The sequence below is a fragment of the Cervus elaphus genome, chromosome 15 (assembly GCF_910594005.1).
Source record: "Cervus elaphus chromosome 15, mCerEla1.1, whole genome shotgun sequence".
Taxonomy (NCBI): Eukaryota; Metazoa; Chordata; class Mammalia; order Artiodactyla; family Cervidae; genus Cervus; species Cervus elaphus.
Genome location: NC_057829.1, coordinates 84,735,996 through 84,762,187, shown reverse-complemented (window position 1 = coordinate 84,762,187; position 26,192 = coordinate 84,735,996). Strand labels below are relative to the sequence as shown.

The 26,192-nt window shown below is 41.1% G+C and overlaps 1 protein-coding gene across 3 annotated transcripts; it reads left to right on the top strand.

Annotated features, from left to right (window-relative positions):
• Positions 1-7,962: 7,962 nt before the first annotated feature.
• On the top strand, positions 7,963-25,708 carry LOC122709269 (ATPase PAAT-like). Of its 3 annotated transcripts, none has more exons than XM_043926493.1 (6): positions 7,963-8,708; positions 10,809-11,012; positions 11,824-11,896; positions 13,794-14,000; positions 18,788-19,242; positions 24,555-25,708. In XM_043926493.1, the coding sequence occupies exons 1-6, from the start codon at positions 8,545-8,547 to the stop codon at positions 24,595-24,597; spliced, it is 1,146 nt and encodes a 381-aa protein (XP_043782428.1). In that variant the 5' UTR covers positions 7,963-8,544; the 3' UTR covers positions 24,598-25,708. The 3 variants fall into 3 exon arrangements, with proteins under 3 accessions (XP_043782428.1, XP_043782426.1, XP_043782427.1); XM_043926491.1 differs by having other exon boundaries at positions 7,965-8,708; positions 24,550-25,708; XM_043926492.1 differs by lacking the exon at positions 7,963-8,708 and adding an exon at positions 10,520-10,562 and having other exon boundaries at positions 24,550-25,708.
• Positions 25,709-26,192: the final 484 nt, after the last annotated feature.

The following is a 26,192-nucleotide window of genomic DNA, read 5'->3' as shown; positions in this document are numbered from 1 at the left end:
CACGGCATTGTTCATAACCTCTCCAAAATCTCACCTGTAGTTGCTGAGATTAACTAAGACGTTTATTCTGTACTCTATAGAGCTGACTGTGGCTCAGTTCATGAACACCTTATTGCCAAATTCAGACTTAAGTTGAAGAAAGTAGGGGAACCCAAAAGACCATTCAGGTATGACCTAAATCAAATCCCTTATGATTATACAGTGGAAGTGACAAATAGATTCAAGGGATTAGATCTGATGGAGTACCTGAAGAATTCTAGACAGAGGTTCATGACATTGTACAGAAAGCAGTGATCAAGACCATCCCTAAGAAAAACAAAGGCAAAAAGGCAAAATGGTTGTCTGAGGAGGCCTTACAAATAGCTGTGAAAAGAAGAGAAGCCAAAGGCAAAAGAGAAAAGGAAAGATCTACCCGTATGAATGCAGAGTTCCAAAGATAGCAAGGAGAGATAAGAAAGCCTTCCTTAATAACCAATGCAAAGAAATAGATAAAAAACTAGAACGGGAAAGACTGCAGATCTTTTTAAGAAAATTAGGTATATTTCATGCAGAGATGGGCACAATAAAGGACAAAAGCCATATGGACCTAACAGAAGCAGAAGATATTAAGAAGAGGTGGCAAGAATACACAGAAGAACTATACAAAAAAGATCTTCATGACCCAGATGATCACGATGGTGTGATCACTCACCTAGAGCCAGACATCCTGGAATGCAAAGTCAAGTGGGACTGAGGAAGCATAACTATGAACAAAGCTAGTGGAGGTGATGGAATTCCAGCTGAGCTACTTCAAATCTTAAAAGATGATGCTGTGAAAGTGCTGCACTCAATATGCTAGCAAATTTGGAAAACCCAGCAGTGGCCACAGGACTGGAAAAGGACAGTTTTCATTCCAATCTCCAAGAAAGGCAATGCCAAAGAATGCTCAAACTACCACACAATTGCAGTCATCTCATGCACTAGCAAAGTGATGCCCAAAATTCTCCAAGCCAGGCTTCAACAGTACATGAACCAAAAACTTCCAGGCATTCAAGCTGGATTTAGAAAAGGCAGGGGAACCAGAGATCAAATTGCCAACATCTGCTGGATCACTGAAAAAGCAAGAGAGTTCCAGAAAAACATCTATTTATGCTTTATTGAATATGTGAAAGCCTTTGACTGTGGGGATCACAACAAACTTTGGAAAGTTCTTAAAGAGATGGGAATACCAGACCACCTGATCTGCCTCCTGAGAAATCTGTATGCAGGTCAAGAAGCAACAGTTAGAACTGAAGATGGAACAACAGACTGGTTCCAAGTTGGGAAAGGAGTACATCAAGGCTGTATATTGTCACCTGGCTTATTTAACTTATATGCAGAGTACATCATGAGAAATGCTGGACTGGATGAAGCACAAGCTGGAATCAAGATTGCCAGGAGAAATATAACTAGCCTCAGATATGCAGATGAGACCATACTTCTGGCAGAAAATGAAGAGGAACTAAAGAGCCTCTTGATGAAAGTGAAAGAGGAGAGTGAGTAAGTTGGCTTAAAACTCAACAGTCAGAAAACTAAGATCATGGAATCCAGTCCCATCACTTCCTGGTAAATAGATGGGGAAACAATGGAAACAGTGACAGACTTTATTTTCTTGGGCTCCAAAATCACTGCAGGTGGTGATTGTACCAATAAAATTAAAAGACGCTTGCTCCTTGGAAGAAAAGTTATGACCAACCTAGACAGCGTATTAAAAAGCAGAGACATCACTTTGCCAACAAAGATCTGTCTAGTCGAGGCTATGGTTTTTCCAGTAGTCATGTATGGATGTGAGAGTTGGACTATAAAGAAAGCTGAGCACCGAAGAATTGATGCTTTTGAACTGTGGTGTTGGGGAAGACTCTTAAGAGTCCCTTGGAGAGCAAGGAGATCCAGCCAGTCCATCCTAAAGGAAGTCAGTCCTGAATACTCATTGGAAGGATTGATGCTGAAGCTGAAAAACTCCAATACTTTGGCCACCTAATGCAAAGAACTGAGTCATCTGAAAAGACCCTGATGCTGGGAACAATTGATGGCAGGAGGAAAAGGGGATGACAGAGGATGAGATGGATGGCATCACCGACTCAATGGACATGAGTTTGAGTAAATTCTGGGAGTTGGTGATGGACAGGGAAGCCTGGCATGCCGCAGTCTATGGGGTCACAAAAAGTTAGACATGACTGAGCAACTGAACTGAACTGGACTAGACATTTAGTAAATGCTTGTCTCTTTGGCTGCTACCCACTTACAGACCCATAAAAATGAACTTCCTTACTTTAGTCTCAAAGAGGTATTGTTCATACCCATTTCAGCAACTCCTCCTTTAAAGTTTAGGCCAATGTAAAACTTACAAGCATATTGGCTCCTTTTCTATACCTTACCATCAGTGTCATTTTCAGTTGAATCATTATGTTACCTCCTTCTTATCTTACCTTCCTTCTTATCTTCCTTATTAAAAAAAAAAAAAAAAACTAACAAAGATAGCCTAAAATGTGAGCCAGGTATTCAAATGTTACCAAATCTTGAACTAATTTTACAGTATCAAGTGTTTTTCTGATTTCCCAAAGACCACTCTGCTCCTGGTATTGTGAGGCTGAAAGCAAAGTAAATGAACTAATGTGAAAGTGGGTACTTAGATCCAGAATAATCATCAGTCTCACTAATCCTAAGAATTACCTAAGTGTCTGAGGAAAGATCAAAAGTACAAGCAGTTTCTCCTAAGATAAGGGAGAATCTGAATGTTACCAACCTCTTATAGCAACAATGAATAGATATTAATTCCTTGTTTTTTTAAGCTTCCAAAACTATCTTCTCAGAAGAAAGAAATTCCTAGAGATTTCCAACAGAGATTTTTCACTGTTTGCTTACTTCCATCATTGTGTTTAAAATAATTATTAAGATATTTAAAACAACCAAATCCTTCAACAACAATAGATGAGCCTTGTATTTTAACACTGTGAAAGTTATCCATTCAATGTATTTGTGTATCAAATACTGTTAAATGCTGAGGATTCACACATAAATAAAGATACATTCTGCTGGTAAAAAAAACAAAAAAATTTATTTCAGGAGGAACGTGAGAAAAACTGTCCACGGCACAGAGATAAGTGTAACTAAATCATATAAAATTTACATTGGCTGTTCACATTAAATTGTATATAAAAGCAAAACTATCAAAGGTAAAGCTCGTAGGAAGGATTCTATACCTTCCCCTTAACCTGCAATGTGCAAAGGTGGGTTTGATAAAGGACAGAAATGGTATGGACCTAACAGAAGCAGAAGATATTAAGAAGAGGTGGCAAAAATACACAGAACTGTACAAAAAAAGATCTTCATGACCCAGATAATCACGATGGTGTGATCACTCACCTAGAGCCAGATATCCTGGAATGTGAAGTCAAGTGGGCCTTAGGAAGCATCATTACAAACAAAGCTAGTGGAGGTGATGGAATTCCAGTTGAGCTATTTCAAATCTGAAAACTGATGCTGTGAAAGTGCTGCACTTAATATGCCAGCAAATTTGGAAAACTCAGCAGTGGCCACAGGACTGGAAAAGGTCAGTTTTCATTCCAATCCCCAAGAAAGGCAATGCCAAAGAATGCTTGAACTACCGCACAACTGCAGTCATCTCATGCACTAGCAAAGTAATGCTCAAAATTCTCCAAGCCAGGCTTCAGCAATACGTGAACCATGAACTTCCAGATGTTCAAGCTGGATTTAGAAAAGGCAGAGGAATCAGAGATCAAATTGCCAACATCTGCTGGATCACTGAAAAAGCAAGAGAGTTCCAGAAAAACATCTATTTATGCTTTATTGAATATGTGAAAGCCTTTGACTGTGGGGATCACAACAAACTTTGGAAAGTTCTTAAAGAGATGGGAATACCAGACCACCTGACCTGCCTCTTGAGAAACCTGTATGCAGGTCAGGAAGCAACAGTTAGAACTGGACATGGAACAACAGACTGGTTCCAAATAGGAAAAGGAGTATGTCAAGACTGTATACTGTCACCCTGATTATTTAACTTATATGCAGAGTACATCATGAGAAACGCTGGGCTGGAGGAAGCACAAGCTGGAATCCAGATTGCTGGGAGAAATATCAATAACCTCAGATATGCAGATGACACCACCCTTATGGCAGAAAGTGAAGAGGAACTAAAGAGCCTCTTGATGAAAGTGAAAGAGGAGAGTGATAAACTTGGCTTAAAGCTCAACATTCAGAAAACTAAGATCATGGCATCTGGTCCCATCACTTCATGGTAAATAGGTGGGGAAACAGTGGAAACAGTGTCAGACTTTTATTTTTTGGAGGGCTCCAAAATCACTGTGGATGGTGATTGCAGCCGTGAAATTAAAAGATGCTTACTCCTTGGAAGGAAAGTTATGACCAACCTAGATAGCATATTAAAAAGCAGAGACATTACTTTGCCAACAAAAGTCCATCTGGTCAAGACTATGGTTTTTCCAGTGGTCATGTATGGATGTGAGAGTTGGACTGTAAAGAAAGCTGAGTGCTGAAGAATTTATGCTTTTGAACTGTGGTGTTGGAGAAGACTCGAGAGTCCCTTGGACTACAAGGAGATCCAACCAGTCCATCCTAAAGGAGATCAGTCCTGGGTGTTCTTTGGAAGGACTGATGTTGAAGCTGAAACTCCAATACTTTGGCCACCTCATGAGAAGAGTTGACTCATTGGAAAAGACCCTGGTGCTAGGAGGGATTGGGGGCAGGAGGAGAAGGGGACAACAGAGGATGAGATGGTTGGATGGCATCACTGATTCGACGGACATGAGTTTGAGTAAAATCCGGAAGTTGGTGATGGACAGGGAGGCCTGGCGTGCTGTGATTCATGGGGTTGCAAAGAGTCAGACACGACTGAGCAACTGAACTGAACTGAACTGAACCGTCAACATAATGGAACAAAATATCCCTGGGAGGACTTTTAATAAACATAACCTCCAGTTTTGGATTTTCTTTGGGATACCTAAAAAGCATAAGAGTCGTATGGAGGAATTAGTTTAATTCTGTCGTAGGGTGGAGATCTGCTTGGTTTTGAATGATGGATGAACAGGATTTTCTCTGCTCCAAAATAACAGGCTTTCCAGGAAGAGGGAACCGCTTTTGCAAAGGTTGAGGTAGGAGGGAGGGCAGGGAGGCAGGCAGGAATCAGAGTACAAGAGGCTGTACTCAGTCAAGAGCAACAAGCACCAGAAGCAGCAGCAAAGGGCAGAGCAGAGGGTGGAACGGAAGTGACTGGGAATGAAGGCTAAGGACAGGAAAGAAGCTCCTGAAATTGTTCAAATGAAAGTTAGTGCTTCAAAAAAGAAGCAGAGATGAAGAAAGATATAATAGGTTTTCTTTCAGAAAACCCAGATCTGGTGACTTCACTGACTGTGCAAGAGAAAGGAGAGACCATAGAAGTCTAGTTTCCTGACTCCTGGTCATTCAGCCTTGTTCAGGAACTCTGAAGTCCAGTGATAGTGTTGACCCTGCTCTTTCAAGTGCAGACTGATGTTTCTGAAGAAGAGTTTATTTGGACTGTTCAAACATGTTACTGTCAATGAAAGTTAATGTATTAGAACAAGAAGCAAGACCTTTCAAACTCTGACATTCCACTTTTTTATTCTGATTCCCTTTTTCCTTTCAGAACATGGAAAACTCATCTCTATGGGCTTCCTGAAGAGGATGGGTGGTGGTCGTGGGGAAGGACCATATACCTTCCTACCCCGAGAGTATCTAGAAAATTCCATCCACTCCCACTTTTCTGGGCAAAGCTTAAAGGCCCATCAGGTTCAGCTCAGATTTTACTCCACCACAGACTCAACGCTTCCTGATCGCTCCTCCAGGGGCCTCGAGTGCAGACGGGGGGCGGGGGGTGGGGCAGCCAACCCCTTCGGGCCCTGCTGTTTCTCCACCTTCCATCTGACCTGGTGGCCCCGTGGACAATAGGCCCACGTCCCAGAGCCCCTAACCTTCCTCAGACACCACCTGCCCCAGTCCCACAGCTGCCATGAACACCATTCAAATCTCTGCAACTAAAGTCCAATTGCTGGCATCCACCTGACACCCTCGAAGGAAAGAGTGCGTGTGGAAAAGGGAGTGAGGAGAGAAAATCCGACTCCATGCCCTCCCCGTCCCCATCCCCCCGCAACCACCACCCTCAGGCTCAGGGTCTGTTCCAGAGAGTGAGGGTCGGGAAGAGGTGCTTCAGGTCTGTAGAAAGAGGACACCACACTTACCTTGCGAGGGACTCTCCTCTTTGGACCAGGTTCAAAGAGGCACTGGCATCCCCACTACCTGCTATTTCTCTAAGACCAAAGTCACTGGCTGTCTGAGGAGGCCTTACAAATAGCTGAGAAAAGAAGAGAAGCTAAAGGCAAAGGAGAAAAGGAAAGATATTCATCTGAGGGCAGAGTTTCAAAGAATAGCAAGGAGAGACAAGAAAGCCTTCGTAAGTGATCAATACAAAGAAATAGAAGAAAACAATAGAATGGGAAAAACTAGAGATCTCTTCAACAAAATTAGATATACCAAGGGAAAAGTTCATACAAAGATGGGCACAATAAAGGGCAAAACAGTATGGACCTAACAGAAGCAGAAGGTATTAAGAAGAGGTGGCAGGAATACACAGAAGACCTATACAAGAAAGATCGTCATGACCCAGATAACCACGATGGTGTGATCATTCACTTAGGGCCAGATATTCTGGACTGAAGTCAATTGGGTTTTAGGAAGCATCACTAGAAACAAAGCTAGTGGAGGTGATGGAATTCCAGGTGAAGTACTTCAAATCCTAAAAGACAATGCTGTGGATGTGCTGCACTCACTATGACAGGAAATTTGGAAAACTCAGCAGTGGCCACAGAACTGGAAAAGGTCAATTTTCATTCCAATCCCAAAGAAAGGCAAAACCAAAGAATGTTCAAACTACTGCACAGTTGTAATCATCTCACAAGCTAGCAAAGTAATGCTCAAAATTCTCCAAGCCAGGTGTGAACTTCCAGGTGTTCAAGATGGATTTGGAAAAGGCAGAGGAACCAGAGATCAAATTGCCAACATCTGTTGGATCATAGAAAAAGCAAAAGAATTCCAGAAAAACACCTACTACTGCTTCACTGACTATGCTAAAGCCTTTGACTGTGTGGCTCACAACAAACTGTGGAAAATTCTTAAAAGATGGGAATACCAGACCATCTGACCTGCCTCCTGAGACATCTGTATGCAGGTCAAGAAGCAAGAGTTAGAACTGGACATGGAACAATGGACTGGTTCCAAAGTGGGAAAGGAGTACCTCAGGGCTGTACATTGCCACCCTGCTTATTTAACTTAAATGCAGAGTACATCATGCGAAATGCCTGACTGGATGAAGCACTAGCTGGAATCAAGATTGCCAGGAGAAATATCAATAACCTAGATATGCACCACCCTTATGGCAGAAAGCAAAGAGGAACTAAAAAGCCTCTTGAGGAAAGTGAGAGGAGAGTGAAAAAGTTGGCTTAAAACTCAACATTCAAAAAACTAAGATCATGGCACATGGTCCCAATCACTTCATGGCTAATAGATAGGGAAACAATGGAAACAGTGACAGGCTATTTCTTGAGCTCCAAAATGACTGCTGATGGTGACTGCAGTTATGAAATTAAAACGTGCTTACTCCTTGGAAGAAAAGCTATGACCAACCTAGACAGCATATTAAAAACAGAGACATTACTTTGCTGACAAAGGTTCATCTAGTCAAAGCTATGGTTTTTCCAGTACTAGTGTATGGATGTGAGAGGTGGACTCTAAAGAAAGCTGAGCACTGAAGAATTGGTGCTTTTGAGCTGTGGTGTTGGAGAAGACTCTTGAGAGTCCCTTGGACTGCAAGGAGATCAAACCAGTCAATCCTAAAGGAAATCAGTACTGAATATTCATTGAAAGGACTGAAGCTGAAGTTCCAATACTTTGGTCACCTGATGTGAGGAACTGACTCATTGGTAAAGACCCTGATGCTGGGAAAGCCTGAAGGCAGAGAGGGAGAAGGGGACGACAGAGGATGAGATGGTTGGACGGTATCACTGATTGGATGGACACCGGAGTTTGAGCAAGCTCTGGGAGTTGGTGATGGACAGAGAAGCTTGGCATGCTGAAGTCCCTGGGGTCGCAAAGAATGGACCACGACTGAGGGAAGGAACCTAAAGTCAAGTAAACGCTGGGGGGCGGGGTGGGGATGCGTGACCACGGCACTGCGCCTGCGCCTAGCCTAGAGTGTGGCCAACGTGCTGTCAGCGCGCATGCTCTAACCGGAGCTTCCCCTGCGCGCCACCCCACCGCGGCCCAGAGCTTTTGAACCTCGCTGCCAAATCCTGCCGGCGCGCGCATGCGTGTCTGCGGTAGCTAGTCTCCAGACAACCGGGACAAGCGGCCGCTCTCAGGTTTGCGGCGGGCCGAGCCGGAAGTTGCCCTGTTCTTTCACCTTCCCTCGGTCTGGCGCAAATTAAAGAGTTATAAAGAGAGGTTCCGGAGCCGGCTTGGTCCGTAGGTGGCCGAATGGAGACCGAGACCCTACACGGGCTGCTGAGCCGCTGCCCGACCCTAGCCTCTTCCTGGGATGCTGCGTGCGGAGCCTTGGCCCAGACTCTCCGTCTCACCCGGAATGGTCTTGGCGCCCGAGACGCCGACTGGAAGGAGCTGCTGGCGCCGCCCGCCGCGGGGTGCGCTGGGCCGGCGGGGACTGGGTTGTGCTCGGGGACACAGCCGCGCTCCTGGGGGAGCCGCGAGGGGAGGCGGGGACCCTGAGGGGAGAGGGTTTGCCCCCGAAATGCGGGAGCCGAGCGGGTGACGGGGCTGTGCGGGCGGCGAAGGCGAGACGGCCGGGCCCGGGTGTCGGGAGGACAGAGGGTCGTCCGCGGGAAAGCTGAGGGGACTCGGGTGTGAATGTTGGGAACGGGGAGGGGGGGGGCGGAGTGGGCGGGTGAGCGGGAGACAGCGTTTCACACACACCCGCCTTGAGTCCATCTCGTTGGCTCCTGAGGCCCCTTGTCGAGATCAGAACCGACCTCTTATCCTGCAAAAAAAAAAAACACCTGTCGACCAATGCATGCATGGTCGTCCCCACACTTACCTTGCGAGGGACTCTCCTCTTTGGACCAGGTTCAAAGAGGCACTGGCATCCCCACCACCTGCTATTTCTCTAAGGCCAAAGTCACTGGCTGTCTGAGGAGGCCTTACAAATAGCTGAGAAAAGAAGAGAAGCTAAAGGCAAAGGAGAAAAGGAAAGATATTCATCTGAAGGCAGAGTTTCAAAGAATAGCAAGGAGAGACAAGAAAGCCTTCGTAAGTGATCAATACAAAGAAATAGAAGAAAACAATAGAATGGGAAAAACTAGAGATCTCTTCAACAAAGTTAGATATACCAAGGGAAAAGTTCATACAAAGATGGACACAATAAAGGACAAAACAGTATGGACCTAACAGAAGCAGAAGGTATTAAGAAGAGGTGGCAGGAATACACAGAAGACCTATACAAGAAAGATCTTCATGACCCAGATAACCACGATGGTGTGATCATTCACTTAGAGCCAGATACTCTGGAGTGAAGTCAATTGGGCTTTAGGAAGCATCACTAGAAACAAAGCTAGTGGAGGTGATGGAATTCCTTCTTCAGCCGTGTCTTGACTCTTGGCGACCCGCGACCTATGGACTGTAGCCCGCCAGGCTCCTCTGTCCGAGGGATTGCCCAGTTTAGAATACTGGAGTGGGTTGCCGGCTCCTCCTTCAGAGGATTTTCCCCCACCGAGGGATGGAACCCGCGTCTCCTGTTGTTTCCTGCATTTGCAAAGGATGCTTTATCGCTGAGCCAGCTGGGAAGCCCGTGGACTAAAATAGCCCTTTAAAAAAATCCAAATGTTGAAAAATCTTCATCAGTTTAATTTTGAAAATGCCACACTTTTCCCCTTTATTCTGCATCTGCCCCCAACCCCCAACTTGTGAACGGTTTTTAATTCGCAGTAGCCGACCAGTAAATACATTTCATTAACTGGTCAGGCAGTTTCCAGGAAGTCGCCTACAGTGTAGATAGAAGTCCAGGGGAAAATAAGAGTGGAGAACCCTGAGTCTAAAGCATCATTTCCTCATGATTTCTGTATTGAGCATTTATTTGATCAGTGCTTTGCAGGGTGCTTGGACTCCAAATGCAAATGTCAATTAATTGGATAACATGTCAACCCCTGTGGCCCATTAAGGGGGTTAATGGCAGTGTTCTGTTATTGACAGGGAACTGTAATACTGCATGTTGTTCAGTCACTCAGTTGTGTCCGACTCTTTGCGACATCATGGACAGCAGCAGGCCAGGCTTCCCTGTTCATCACCATCTTCTGGAGCTTGCTCAAACTCATGTCCATTGAGTCAGTGATGCCACCCAACCATCTCAGCTTTTGTCATCCCCTTCTCCTGCCTTCAGTCTTTCCATCATCAGGGTCTTTTCTAATGAATCAGCTCTTCGCATGAGGTGCCCAAAGTATTGGAGCTTCAACTTCAGCATCAGTCCTTCCAATGAATATTCAGAGGTGTGTGTGTGTGTTAGTCAATCGTGTCTGACTCTTTGTCACTCCATGGACTGTAGCCCACCAGGCTCCCCTGTCCATGGGATTTTCCAGGCAAAGATACTGGAGTGGGTTGCCATCCCTTCTCCAGGGGATCTTCTCAACCCAAGGATCAAATCTAGGTTGCCTGCGTTGCAGGCAGATTTTTTACCATCTGAGCCACCAGGGAAGCACTATAACACTACATAATATTCTTCATTTTCTTTTCAGCCATGATCTGGTGATTTTGAAAAGGAACCTGAACAGCCAAGATGAAAACCCCTGCTTCCTTCACCTGAGATGTGACCCTCATGGAGGTGAAGAAATCGTTTCTATTGGCATTTTAAGTTCAGCAAGAAATATGGAAGTATACTTAGGAGAGGAGTACTGTGGAACCAGTAGGGGCAAGAATGTTTGTAATGTTCTGGATAACAGGTTTGTGACTTCTGCATGTGGAAGTGTTCTTCTGAAGTAGTGTTTTCTTGAGCTTTTGCAGTATCTGTTGATTCTCTGACATTGGTGCTAAACACTAGGAGAGAGAAGATAAAAACATACCAGCAGAGGTAGAAGTTTAGACCTTTAAGGATCTTAAAGACAGTGTAGATCAGCCTAGTTGGAAGTGTGAATGTGGAAATGGAGAGCAAATGGAAGGTAGAGAAGTCAGTAAAAGATCATAGCTAGTTTGGGAAATGCTTGATGAAAATGAAGTTCTGATAAGTTTCCTATTTGTTTTTAACTCATAAGGAATCTGTTTTCCAAAAATCACTTTGTCAGTCAGCCTGGAACTTTGAACATTTTCTTGTAGGATGCCGTTAACAAATAGAGCATGAGCTCAAGACTGTGCCATCCTGGCAAGCTTAACCCATTATTAGATTTTTTTACTTTTTTCCCCCCAATTTCTTATGAAGATTCTGTTCTAATCATTCTTTAATATGAATCAAAGTATGAGCTGCTTTATGTACTATATATGTTGTGTATGACAGATACGTTGTTGAGCTTTAAAATATGCCAGTGCTGCAGAGTATACTTTGGATATATAATTTAATTTTCTCCTATAATTAGTAAGTGGCAGATATTGTCTTCATATCTAGTGCTATTCAGTAGGAAGGCTCTACTGTTCATGCCTCACCAGGAAAACTGAATCTCAGGATTAAAATATTGTCCTGGTAACCTTTATCTTTAAATATAACTCTTCTTAGTGATAATGTGTGAAATTTTTAATAAATCAGTTCTTTTCTAATTTTAGTGAACATGAAAAGATTACTTTATACAAAAAATATCTAAAATTGGAGTCTTCCACACATGCTGGTAAAATAAAGGTAAGTCATTCCTAAATTTTCACTAATTTAAAACTACAGTTGCTTTCCTAATATATAGATATATTTATTTCCATAAATTGGTAATGCAGTTAGTCCAACGTGTCCCTCGTTTTATTTCAAAAATACTTAGTAAACATGTAAAAAGAAATTCTTTTCTAAAATAATTATCAACCTTCTTTTAAAATTTGATCATTTATTTCCTATGGTCATGTCAGTGTACTTTTGTTAGTAGAACAGTGTTGGACACAATTAGAGAAGTTACAGACAAGAGCATCCCAAAGTTAAAGGTGTTTAGACTGGTGGTGTCAGCATGAAAAATTTTATTAAGGTAAACTTTACTGATGTCATCAGATCTGGAGGAAGAGTACTGAGCTGGAAATCATAAGCCCTGACTATTAAGTGAGGTCTCTTGCTGACTAAAAAAGTAACCTTGGGCAAGTTCCTTCATCTTTTGGGACCTACTTTGTGGGTAATAATAGGGAACTAAAGAAAATTCTTGGATTATTTTTGTCTCTAAAATTCTGTGCTGATTATTACTTACAGAGGAGCACAGAACTATCTCAAGATGTTGTTTAGGTGTATACACTAATGGCTTCTAAAGTCATTTTAGTAAAGTGATGCATTCATCCAGCACATATTAGAGTGCATATAGATAGCGGCTGCTGTACTCGGCATTTAGGAAGTGGCAGTTATAAAATAAACTGGAATGTTGCTCATATTATAGTGGCAAGACAGGTAGATTAAGTGTGCAAAATAGGCACAACATTCACTGGTGAGAAAGGCTTGGGGGTTGAAAGGCATACTATGCATGTTGAAGTGTGGGTGTATACATTTCATGAGGTACTTACTTGTTGATGACAGTCACATCTTTGGTGCCACACTGAGTTTTTAGATCATGGACCTCTATTCACCTGTGTCTTTGTGTGATGTATGGGTTTGTTGTCTCTGAAGATGAATGGGGTTTGTAATTGTGCTGTGGAAGTACCAGGGAGTGCAGAGAGTTTCATTTAGGAAAATCTTTGGGTTTGTATGAAGGCCTCTTCTGGGCCAATACTACCTTCAATAGTTTATGAAAGTTAAATGGTAGTTACTGATGCATATCTTTGAGCACTCACTCAGTGATATATACTGGACATTTTAACGCACAATCCTTATAACAACCATGTAAACTGATTTTACTCCTAACTCAAGCTTGGCATCTGCCCAGGGTCACCCAGGCACAGCCCTCACTGAACTCAGGTCTGTCTGATTCTAAATCCTGTTTGCTTTCCACTTTGCTACTTTGCAGTCCTACAGCACACAGGAAACATCTTGGTTTAGAAGCATATACAAGATGAGGCAGGACACAGCCCTGAAAAGCTCCTGGGACAGAATCCAGAAGAACTAGGCTCAAAGATTGACCTTTATTTACTCTCTTGACAAATTAAAAAAATCACCATGAACTCGTTTTTCATGTGTAAACTATTGAGATCTCTTAGGTTGTCTTAATATTCCCTATGGTTTTAATTCTAAAATACTGAGTTATATTTAGCACTTCACAAACATTTTGCATGGGATCCTGGACAGTCTTCTTTTGTATTAAATGATATAGCATGTTTCAGGATGGTAAGATCTCAGATTGATACAGTTTATCTTTAGTTCCTTAAACAAGAAAACATTATTAAATAAAACATTATTTGTATGTAAACTTTTACTTAAAAAGGACTTTTTACATTTTCCTTGTTCTTTTGAATATTTTCTTGGCTTTGACTGTTCTAGAGACAACTTAAAAATGTACTTGAATTTAATTTTTAGATTCTTGAATGCTTCTTTCTTACTTCAGTATTAATAAGAAATGACCTTAAATAATGGTTGTTTTTATTACTATTAATTTTCCTGGTCTTCTGTGTTATAATAGCTTCTCTCCTTTGGTGAAAAGAACTGTGTGTTCATCAGTAAAGTTGTGGTACACCTGAGGCCAGTCTCGGCACATTCTTCAGCAGGCTGTCCTGCTCTAGGATCAAGGATAGACCTGGAGAGGGTCCAAACCATCATGGAGTCCATGGGGTCAAAGTTATCACCTGGAGCTCAGCAGTTGATGAATATGGTGAGATTCCAGCAGCAGGTGAGTAGGAATGGATTTCTTTCCAGATACCATTACAATTCTTTAAATAATAGCTTTTTATTAGGACATGTGGTGACATAAATCTTTTCTATTTAACTATTGTTATTGATGTGACTGTTATCTTTACTAACTTTTCTAAAAGTAACATTCTGTAGCCTTATGCCCTTACAAATAAAATATTTCTATTACAGACTTCATAATTTTCTACGAATTCACTCATTTATTCATTCAGCAAGTATTTACTTAGCCCCTTCTTCGTGAATGCTCTGTTCTAGTTACTACAGAAGGTTCCCGGGTGAATTAGTTTATGGCCTGTCCCTAAGGGTCTCTGTGGTCTTACTAGGGGACTACATAGGTGGAATTAGGCATGTGAATTTGGAGGGCTGCAGCTTGAGAGAGAGAGAGCAGTATGGATTAAATCTTCAGTGCTGGAAGGAGTATAATGTAGCTAGGAAACGGATAGAAGTTCATTTCTCTGGAGTGAAGAAGCGATAGGGGAAGCTTCAGGTAGACTAGGGCTGGATCATAGAGGATTTTGAATGCTCTTATGAAGCTTGTGGGCATGTTTTACCTGTTTTAATTAACTCTAATCCACTATTACATGTAAGATGAGGAGTCAGTAGAAAGTGAGACTGCAGGAAGAAAAGGATCTCTGTGTTATTTCTCGTCCAGATGAGGGTTAAGGAGGGTCTAAACTTGAAGGAGGAACCTAGTGCTGGGTGTGAGATGCTACAACAGTGGAACCACTGGGACTTGACAATAACTTAGTATGGGGTTTTGGGGAGAAAAATAGAATCAAACGTGAAACCAAACTTTTGAAGATGGTGATGCCAATAATACACAAGGAACGCAAGGGAGGGAGTGACTTGGAGGGGAAAAAAGTAGTTTAATTTGGCAGTATTGAGTTTTCTATGTGAATACCACATTCCCTGGGGTGACGTTGTGAGCCTTCGGAAACACAGAGGGGCGGGAGCATCCCTAGTAGATGACAGGGAAGGTGATGAAGGGAGAGACTGGAGCCAGGAAGGAAGACCCTGGGCAAGCACCTGCATTTGCTCAGAGCACAGGGAGAGGGGCGAGGAGCCGGAGTACAGGAGCCACTGTTTAGAGCAGCAGAGATGTGATGTCAGGAGACCTGAATTCAACCGTGTTAGTTCTGTCTTATTTAGCATTGCGTCCTCTATTTAAGGATACATTTCTTCATGTTTACAATCTAAATGGTAATTGTTTACAATCTAGCAATGCTGAGATCATAGGATGAATGTGAAAGTTTAAATCAAATAATACAAATAAAAAAGTCATATAACTTCTGTGAGATTTGCCATCATTAATGTAGTAGGAGTATCATTGGAGAGACAGGCAGACACAGGAGAACAGGAGAGCTGGTGATGATCTTGGAAACCTCGGAAAGGAGAGCTTCCAAAAGCACAGAGTCCGTCCTCTTCGTACTCTGCTACAGTGATCTTGCCCACATAGCTCAGGCGGTTCCTAACGGGTGCTCCTGGTCCAGCGCTCCCTCTCCACAGAGCAACCAGAATGATTTCAGAGGGTCCATCAGACTCGACTTCCCCGTGTAATGTCCCGAACTGCTTCCCCTCACACCAGAGTCAATCCAGATTCCTCACCCTGTCATCTCAGATCTGGGCCGTCATTCCTTCTTCAACACCATCTCCTGTCACGTCTACTCAGATGCTCGTCTCTAGACATTCTGAGGTGTGTGTTCCCCAAATATCCACCTGTGCTCCCACCTCAGGACCTCTGCACTCTTAACTGTTCTCTTTGGCCATAATCCCCTCTTCCTGATCTTAGCAAGTCTGCCCTTTTCTTGTTCTTTCAGCCTCATCTTAAATGTTCCATCTTGAGCGAGACCTTTGCTAGCCACGCTGTTAGATTGTGCCTGCACAATCTGTATCATATTTTCATCATGGCCTTCTTCATTATTTTTGTTGTTTTATATATACACGCACATGTATACATGTATATATATTGCTCTATTTATCTAATTGAAATATAAGCTTTGTGCAAACAGGAATCTGATCTGTCTTATTTATGACTCTAATGTATATGTTCCTTGATTATCAACTAAGCTTCTTTTGCAGATCCTTAATGGGTCTGCTTGAATAGTGAGGAGATGAAAACCAGATTCTGAAGGATTGGATAGTAAATGAGTAGTTGGAATGTGGAGGTAGCCAGGTTAAAGTGGATTGTTTCAAGAATGCTAGAGATAAGGAACCTGCCTGTATCAGAATCCCTTGGAATGCTTATAAAGACAGAACACTGGCCCTCAGTTGTGACCTAAAACCCTGAAGGTATGATCCAGGACTCAACTATTTCTAACCAGCAACACCAGATGAGCCCTATGCATAGTGTATTTTAAGAACAAATGTTTAAGGGGAAAGATCCAGTGGACATATAGATTAAAAATTTAAAAACAGAAGAAACTGTGTGTGTGTGAAAGATTTTGGAAACATTCAAGAGGGTTAATGAATTTTAAAAAAATCAGTTCATGACTGATATTTATGCTTTAAAAACTTGTCTTTGGAAAATAAATGATGCCAAAGTTTCAGGTTTTTTTTCGGCTATGTCTTTAAGGGTTTTTTTTTTTTTTTTTTTTGCTTTTTTATTTAATTCCCAAAACAATATGCTTTCTTCATCATGAATTTATGTCAGTTCAGAAGTGCGTTAGGTAAATCCTGAGTCCTTGCCCAGCTCTTATCTTACTCTCAACCTTGCTGTGTGTCTTTGTAGCTTTGTCTCTCAGCCAGAAATGCAAGTCCTCCAACCAGCAGCACATGTATTGTATCCTGTTTCCCCTCATATGCATGTGCTAAATCCTTACCTGTGGGGGCATTTGGGAAACACCCTCGGGAAGAAAGGAGATGATCCTGTGAACTCTTCTTTTAAACATGCTAATAAATATCCTATTTCTATGGGAAAACTATATTTATGGAATGATTCTCACGGGATATACCTGGTTCTCTGGGGTGGCTTTTGTTTGCAAACAAGTAACCCATGGACTGTCTTTCTGAGAAGTGTCACATAAGCTCTGTAAGTATCTGTTGAGTATAGAGTAGGGGTGTTTCACGATCAGGACCCCTCCTTCTGTGGAAGGGGGGTAACCACGCACACTGTCGAGGCCTTCGCGTGTTCTCTGGGGCAGGGCCTGTCCCGAGGGAAAGGAGGGACTTGGGAGCAGCTTCCTGGCCTCCCCTTGCTTCACCTGCACCTTATGGTTCCTTGTTGCCTGAAAAGCTTATTCAAGTGGTTTCTTATTTCCTTCTATTTGGAGTTCACATGTGCTGACTTTGATTTGTTTTTGCTTCAGCAGTTTAGAATAACTGAGTAAGAATTCTGTCTCATAGGTGTCTGGCATATGTTTGTCATTTAAAGTTATCTGAGTGTAAACTCTGGGCCATTTTCTCAAAGAAAATATATTCAGTTATTCCAAGATTTTTCACTATTTACCTTGTTTATCTTAAAAAATAAAAAGATTCTCTTTGTTGTTGTTTTTTCAAGGTGAGTAAAAGGTTAAAGCAAATCCTTTAAGAGGGTCAGAGATAAATATTTAATTTTTCACAATTCTGGGAGTATATATACAAATTTGTGTTTGCTTTTCACTGTCTTATTTTCAGGGCCTGAATCAGTACCTAACTCAGAGTAGATTTCTGGTAAATATTTGTTGAATGAATGAGTTCTGGGCTAATTTTATCCAAGCATCATTTTTTAGTATATCCAGAAAATATATGGATCGAGTGTCTTCACCTGATCTTGAATAATGCTTTTCTTAGTCTCTCTCACAAGGTGTTGAACAGCATTAACTATGAGATGATATCCCTTGATAAGAATCTCTAGGACTTCCCTGGTGGTCCAGTGGTTAAGACTCCAAGCTTCCACCTACAGGGGGCCCGGGTTCAAACCCTGGTTGTGGAATTAAGATCCCTTATGTGGTAGAGTGCAACAAAATAAATAAACAAACAGATAAGTTAATAGAAAAGAATTTCTAGTAGAGTTCTGGGTTTAGAATTTAGGGTAGAGCCATGTAATATAACAGTTAGCTAGGCTGGAGGTAGTTTTGCTTTTCTCTTGTGGAAAAATTGAAGAACTGTAACCTAACAAATGTGAGGCAGTCTTTTCAGGAAGAAATATAGCCTAGCTGGTCGAGTTGAGGCCACAAAACATAATCATTACCCTATAAATTATTACAGCAAACATGGCCCAAAAGTAGCTCATTTTAATCATTGAAAATGTCACAAAAGTATTCAAACTTTAAGTATACAAGTAGAACACCAAACTTTAAGCAAGTAACTATCTAGTCTATCTTCCAGTGAAAATGAATTGCATATCCTTAGGGTGGCCTACATATGTGATAGTGGACAGATGATTTTTAATTCTAGGAAAATTATCAATTATTGTGACTCATTCAAAAATACCATAAATTAAGGAGGCCTTTGTAGTGGAAACACTAAAATATGCCTGTGCAGTTTTACTAAGTATGCTTGTATTTATTTGCAGATTTTCCTTAGCAGAACTACACTGGAATTTGGAATGACTAGAAGTCCTGACTGGAGTTGGGTGTCCGGGGCTCCAGTCCTAGTTCTGCCACAGGCAGCTGTGTTACCTTGGCCGGGTTAGATTTAGTTTTTTCTCCTCAACTCAGTACTGGGACCGTGGCTGTAGTCTACTCCATGTGAATGTTCCCAGGCTCAGAGGGAAGAAGGCACCTTGCCTCCAGAGTTAGCTGTCATTATCATTAATGTTCCTGCTGTTTCCTTGCCTGCCTCCCTTAGAATCGTGTTGCCCTCGGAGAGCAGCTCCAGTCCATCCTGGGAAACGCAGGACACAGGCACGTGCAGGGACTGCAGTCCTCGTCTGCTCCGGGAGCCTTCGACAAGTCATCCTCCACACCTTTTCCTTTCAGAACTGGGCTGACATCTGGAAACGTGACTGAAGACTCAGAAGCTAACACTGAGAAAAGTCTGCAGCCAGCTGGTGGAGGAAGCCTGGGCAGCCTCCACGAGTGTAAAATTGTGCCACAAAGCCGTTCTCTTCTTGAGAATGACCTGAAGAATGCAGTATCTTCTTTCTTATCAAAGAAAGCAAGTGACAGCTCACACATACCTAACTCGGAGTTGCTGCCTCTTCTCCAGAATTTGTGTGGTCAGGTGAGCCATCTCCGGGTGGGACCCGGCATCAAGTGGCAGGACAGCATCCCGAAGCCCGGCGGAGGCACTGGGGGTGTCACGTAAGTGTTTAGGGGTGGATGAGGAGGCAGGTGGAGGAGAGGCGTTTGTTTCAGTAACTTCTGCCTGAAATTGTTTCCGGAGAGAACCGTAGGAGCTTTGACATTTCACCACTGACACATGTAGAGGAAAGAAATAGTCTACGGAGTAGAACGTGTTGCTTTGAAAGAACTGTGTAAACTGGAGGTGCCGAGCACTTCTCAGGCGTTTGGTGGGAGGAGCATAAGCATCAGACAAGGGTCGGAGTGGAGAGATACCTGTATGAAAGGAGAGGAGCTGTGGTAGCCATGATGTGTACACTGTTTGCCCGATTGTATGAAGTGAGCCGTTGCAATGGATTTTCCTTGTAGATCCTGTGTGACCCGGGCTAATTTTGGAGTCATCCAAACAGTTTTCAGCTCTTAATTATTTATAGTATACAGCCTCTTATCCTCTGATTTCATAATTCCAATTATTTCCAGTCCTGCTTTGATCGAGGGATAGTTAAGTGTTTAGTATGTGCAGCAGACAGAAGAGACACAGGTTCGATCCCTGGGTTGGGAAGATCCCCTGGACTAGGAAATGGCAACCCATTCCAGTATTCTTGCCTCAAAATTCCATGGACAGAGGAGCCTGGTGGGCTATAGTCCATGAGGCTGCAAAGAGCTGGGCGCGACTGAGCACACACACACCATCCTTTAGATAGACGGAATGTTTCCAAATATTGAACTAGATGGGAATTCAGGACTTTAGCCATGGTTCTGACTTAACTATTTTGCCTTACTATTTCAGTCTTTTGAGTTAGACTTTTTTTACATCTCAAATGAGGTCGTTGTATTGGTTGAAATTTTCTTAATGTATTTAATAGCATTGAAATTTGAGGAGTTTAGTAAGTTATTGAAACAAATAGTGGTCCTTCTTTGGGAAGAACAAGGAAAGGTGACAGTGTTTTAGTTGTTGACAGTCTTCATCAGTGTTAACCTGTGACATGGCAAAATGAACCAATACTAAAACGCAGAGAAAACAAAACCTAAACCTTAAAAACTGCGCTTCCCTGACAGCTCAGTTGGTGAAGAATCTGTCTGCAATGCAGGAGACCCTGGTTCAATTCCTGGGTCGGGAAGATCTGCTGAAGAAGAGACAGACTTCTCACTCCAGTATTCTGGTCTGGAGAATTCCATGGACTGTATAGTCCATAGGGTTGCAAAGAGTCGGACACGACTGAGCAACTTCCATTTCCACTTTTCTGATTCCAGCTGAGCTGGAATGTCTCCAGTACTCTCAGATCCTCCCTGTTAACAATAAAAATCCCTGGATATAATACAACAAACACGAAAGACTATAAAAGGTGGAGAGAAGTCAGATTGCTTAGGGCTGCTGAAGCTTAGTGTTTCTTAGTTCCTGGTTATCAGAGTTTCTTTCATCATAGAGGGATACAGGATTTTGTCAAGTATTTTTCCTATGGCCATTTATTTGATCATGAATTTTCTTCGGTAATCTCTTCATATGGTGAATTACATTAGTTTCAAAAACTGAACCTGCCTAGCATACCTAGAATAGATCCCACTTGATTGTGGGGTCTAATTCTTTTTATACAATGGTGGAACTGATTTGCTAATATTCTGTCAAGTATTCTTACATAGAATTCATTGGAGATACTACTCTGTATTTATCTTTTACTGTCTTTGTCTGGTTTTATATTATGAGGGTGATACTGGTCTCATAAAATGAGTTCTACCTTTTTTTGAGTTCTATATTTTAGAAGAGATTGTGTAAAATTGATGTGATTTTTTTCGTATGATGTTTGGTATTGATAGAAGTCTCCAATGAAAACCAGTTGGGCCTGGATGATTTCTTTCCTAGTAACTGTTAAATTACAAATTGAATTTCTTTTTTTTTTTTTAAATTACAAATTGAATTTCTAACACAGTAAAGTTGTCAGTTCTCCCCGTTGATATGAAGGTTTAATGCAATACATACTAAAATTTCACCACAATATTTTGTAGACATAGACAGGATTATTTTAAAAATTATATGAAAAGCAAAAGAGGAAGAATAGCTAAGACAGCCTTGAGAAAGAATGAGGTGGGAGGAGTCCCTCTTCCAATGTCGAGTCTTCTACAGTGAGAGTGTCAAGACCAGGCAGTGATGGCGGAGGGGCAGACCAGGGCTCAGTGGAGGCCGGTAGAGGGTTCAGAGGTAGACCCACACAGGTGTGCTCCACTGAGTTTTGACAGAGGCGCAACAGCAGTGCAATAAAGGAAGAAGAGTCTTTCTAACTCGGGGTGCTGGAGCAGATGGATAGCCAAGGAGCAAGAAGTGAACTATGACCCAAACCTTGTACCTTGTATAAAACTTCACTCAAAATGGATCAGAGACTTAAGTGTAAAACATAAAGCTATGGAAGTTTTCTAATAATCCATAGGAGACATTCTTTGGGAACCTAGACAAGACACCAAAAATGTTTGACCTCCATGAAAATGTTAGAACTTATACTCTGTGAAAGACTCTTTTAGGAGGAATAAAATACAAGTTCCAAAGTGGGAAAAAAATATTTTCAGATTACAAATCCAACAAATGACTTACATCTAAAATATAGAGAGTACTGAAAACTCAACATTAAAAAAAAAAAAAAATCCAATTAGAACATGGGTAAAAGACCACAGAGAGACATTTTTACCAGATAAGATGTACAAAGCAAATAACCACATGAAAAGATGAGCTGTTCTTGACCTCATGGCTATTAAGGAAGGGCACATTAAAACCATAAGACACAAGATACCACTAATTATTCAGATGGTTAAAATAAAAAGTTTAAAAATGGTGACAAAACCAGATACCAATGAGAAATGGGATCTCTCATACATTGCTCATGGGGATTTAAAGTAGTACAGCCACTTTAAAAAAGGTTTGGCAGTTTCTCATAGCTAAACATGTCACCATGTGACTCAGAAATCAGACTCCTGAGCATTTATCCCAGAGAAATGAAAACTTCTTTTTTTCATTAATTAATTTAGTTTTGGTTGTGCTGGGACTCCACTGCTGCTCGTGGGCTTTCTCGAGCTGTGGCGAGCAAGGGCTGCTCTTCATTGCTTGGCGCTGGCTTCTCATTTGTTGCTCTGTGGCATGTGGAATCGTCCCCAACTAGGGATTGAACCCGTGTCCCCTAAGTTGGAAGGTGGATTCCTATCTGTTGTACCACCAGGGAACTCCCCCAAGAATATTTTTCCACATAAAAATCAATACACAATTGTTCATAGCTTTATTTGTAAAAGCCCAAAACTATAAGCAGCCAATATGTCTTAAAGTTGATGAATGGTTAAATTAACCCTGGTACATCCATATCATGGGATGCTATCAGCAGTAAAAAGGAATGACCAAAAAAAAAAAAAAAAAAGGAATGACCTATTGACACATGCAACAATTTGGTTGTCTGGCAAAGGCATTATGCTGATCTACAAAAGAGAATCTCAAGAGGTCACGTTACATGGTTCCATTTCTGTAGCATTCTCATAATACAGATGAACACTGTAAGTGATTACGAGGTGTTCGGGATGGAGGAGATTAGGGAAGTGATGTGACAATGAAAGGGTAGCAGGAGGGAGATCATTGTAGTTAAGGGATAGTTCTGTCTCTTGATTGTGGTGATATTTACATGAATGTGTGTACGTATGATAAAATGGCATACACACACTGTATTGACATCAAATTCCTGCTCTTGATATTATACCATAGTTACATAAGAAGTAAAGACCAGGACCATTTGGTGAAGGGTACCGGGCAAATATAGTATCTTTACAACTTCCTATGAATCTATAGTTATTTGAAAAGAAAGAGAACAATAAAAAGCTTCTTGTATATTCTAGAGTGTTGTTGTTCAGTCATTGTTGTTTGACCCTCTGCAACCCCATGGACTGCAGCACGCCAGTCTTCCCTGTCCTTCACCATCTCCCGGAGCTTGCTCAGATTCATGTCCATTGAGTTGGTGATGCCATCCAACCATCTCATCCTCTGTCATCCCCTTCTCCTGCCTTCATTCTTTCCCAGCATCAGAATCTTTTTCAGTGACTCGGCCCTTCGCATCAGGTGGCCAAAGTATTGGAGCTTCAGCTTCAGCATCAGTCCTTCCAACAAATATTCAGGGTTGATTTCCTTTAGGATGGATTGGTTTGATCTCCTTGCTGTCCAAAGGACTCTCAAGAGTCTTCTCCAGCCCCGCAGTTCGAAAGCATCAATTCTTTGGTGCTCAGCCTTCTTTATGGTCCAACTCTCTCATCCATGCATGAGTACTAGAAACCACTACATTCTAGATTAGCAGTTCTCAAAGTTTTTGGTCTTTACCCTCTTAAAAATAATTGAGCACTCCAAAGAACTTTTATTTATGTAGGCTATATAAAAATATTTATTAGTTTAGAAATAACAGTAAACCCATTACATAGTAACATAAATATCTTTTTGAAAAAATACCATGTTTTCTTTTTAAAAAGTTTAGTGAGAATGGTATTGTTTCAAATGTATGTAAAACTGTATTGACTTTGGGTTGTAGTTTCATATATGTTGCCTGACAGAGCTAGTAAGACCACAGTAGAAATACTGAGAACAAACAAGTTACCTCTGAGAAAAACATTTATCTATACCCTAAACCTACTACCTTAAAGAATTCTAGGAAACAGAATATACAACCATATAGCTATTAGTCATCACAGTAATGACATTACATGGTGTGGCCTCTGGATAATTCATTGTACATTTATTGTACAATTCATGTTCATATAACTTAGTGTTATTATAAAAAATACTTTTGACCTCATGGAATACCTGGAAAAATATGAGGAGATCCTAGAGTTTTGTGGACCACTCTGAAATTCACTGTCCTTGTCCTTCCAATGCTTTAGAAGGTTGTTTGGATGAAGAAAAGAGAAAACTGAGAAAACTGTTAAAATGGTAGGGTTGCTTGGGGAAGGACTTGGAAGACATACAAAGACCTTAAAGAAAAAGCAAGATTGCTTTTGATTTGGAGCTCAAAACCAAAAAGAAAGACCCTTTGTATCTAAAGACTTGTTTTTGAGGGTAGAAATTCTGTCATCTTCATTTTTATATTCTTATTTCAATTTATGCTTAAATATTTAAAGAACTGAAGCAATAATAATGCTTTGAGCATTCAAGATTGTATGTGTCTAGAATCTGGAAATATGTTGGAAGGAGACAGAATGTAGTTGTGGAAACAAATTTCAGCAATGTGTATTGGCTACTTTATTGTAGTGTATTTTGGCTGTTTTGTTATAATACTAGGGAAAATTGTCATAATATTTTTTTAAATTTATTTTTAGAGTAGAAGAGCAACCTCTTTGTTCCTATTTGGAAAAGATTCTTTCTAAAAATATGGAACTGATGGAAAAGAAACTTACAGACTACATTGATCAGCGAATATATAAGCTCCAGGAGCACATAGATAATAAGATTGCTTTGTTAATGGGCTTGCTGCAGCGTCCGAACTCCCCACCCTCTGGGATGCCTCTGAGACATTATGACTCTGGAGAAGGACTTTCAAATGGAGAAAGATAAACGCTCAACATGTACAAAGTACTACAGATATTTATTACATATTTATTAGAAAGCCAAACCCTACCCCAGAAAGTTTATGAAAAGCAAGTATTTAATGTCCTTTGAAATATTACCACTTACGTGAAGTGACCTCAGTGTTCATTTTCCTGCACACATTGTAAATCCAGTACTGTACACTATGTTAACATGGTGTGATCTTCAGTTATTTTTGTTTGTAATATTTTTCACTCTTACTGAAATTTATGTATACTTCTGGATTAAATGTTTAAGATTTTAAGGATTTCTAAAGCAGTTCGTTAGTTTGTATTGTGTATGTGTTTTGTTGAAGTACTTTTTTTTTTATACAAAGACTTTTTACAGTCTTAGGAGTCTGAAAAATAATGCTTAGGGTATTTGATAATTTTTCTTTTTCTAATTGTTTTTGAAAAATTGGGAAGACTTGGAAACTTTCATTAAAATCTCTAATTGACATTTTGTATTGTTTATCTCAGGTAATGAGGAAAATGCAGTGTTTGGCATGTGTTAAAGTAGTTTACACTGATGTTAGTATCATTGGTTTCAGTGCAGTGTCGTAGTAGAGAGGGAAGTACAAAGCAGAGCTAGCCTATTCCTTGTTAGGAATGTTATCTTAGATCTAGTGTTTGATGTAAAATGAGAGAAGTCATTTTATTTTATCTCAGTCAATCCAAAAGATACAAGGAACTGTTTTCCTTTCTGGACTGGTACAGGTTCCTCTTTCCAGAACCCTTTTCTGTATATTTAAAGCATGAAATTCTGAGGATCTGCATTGAGGGGTTGAGGCATATGAATCAAGGAGATTACAGTTCTCTCAGGCAGACTTAATTTTTAGAAATTATAACTTATCATATGTGTGTTGAAGGGTGATGATTCACATTTAAAAAATAAATGTATCCACTCTGGAAACTACTTGTCTAAGTAAACAAATTTATTTTCAACTCTCTTTTCTAATTGGAGGATAACTGCTTTTACATTGTTGTGTTGGTTTCTGCCTTACAACACCGTGAATGTATATATATCCCTTTCCTCTTGAGCCTACCTCCCTCAACTATCTTTTCTTAAAATGCTTTATGAAAGGGGGTGTTTTGCAATCGACTTTGTGGTCAGTTCTTTCAAATGAGGGCAATTTACATACTCTCGTTCATTTGTATCACACTACAAAGGTGACACAGTATATGGGACATACTCTCACTATAGCCACTTGATAATTTGCATATTTTTCTATTCTTTTCTAATTGATGGGACAACATACATAGCTGTAAGATAGTATTTCCATTGTTGTTCAGGAGAAATGCCTCTCCCTCCAAGCTGAGCCCTTTAGTTCAGTTTTACAGCTTCTGGTAGTTGTAGTCTGTTGATTTACAAAATGTTTCCTTCCAGAGCTTCCCTG

Coding starts and splice junctions, on each gene's coding strand:
- LOC122709269 (XM_043926491.1), top strand. CDS start 8,545: ATGGAGACCGAGACCCTACACGGGCTGCTGAGCCGCTGCCCGACCCTA. Junction 8,709..10,808: donor CTGGCGCCGCCCGCCGCGGG/GTGCGCTGGGCC, acceptor TTTTCTTTTCAG/CCATGATCTGGTGATTTTGA. Junction 19,243..24,549: donor GGAGGCACTGGGGGTGTCAC/GTAAGTGTTTAG, acceptor ATTTATTTTTAG/AGTAGAAGAGCAACCTCTTT.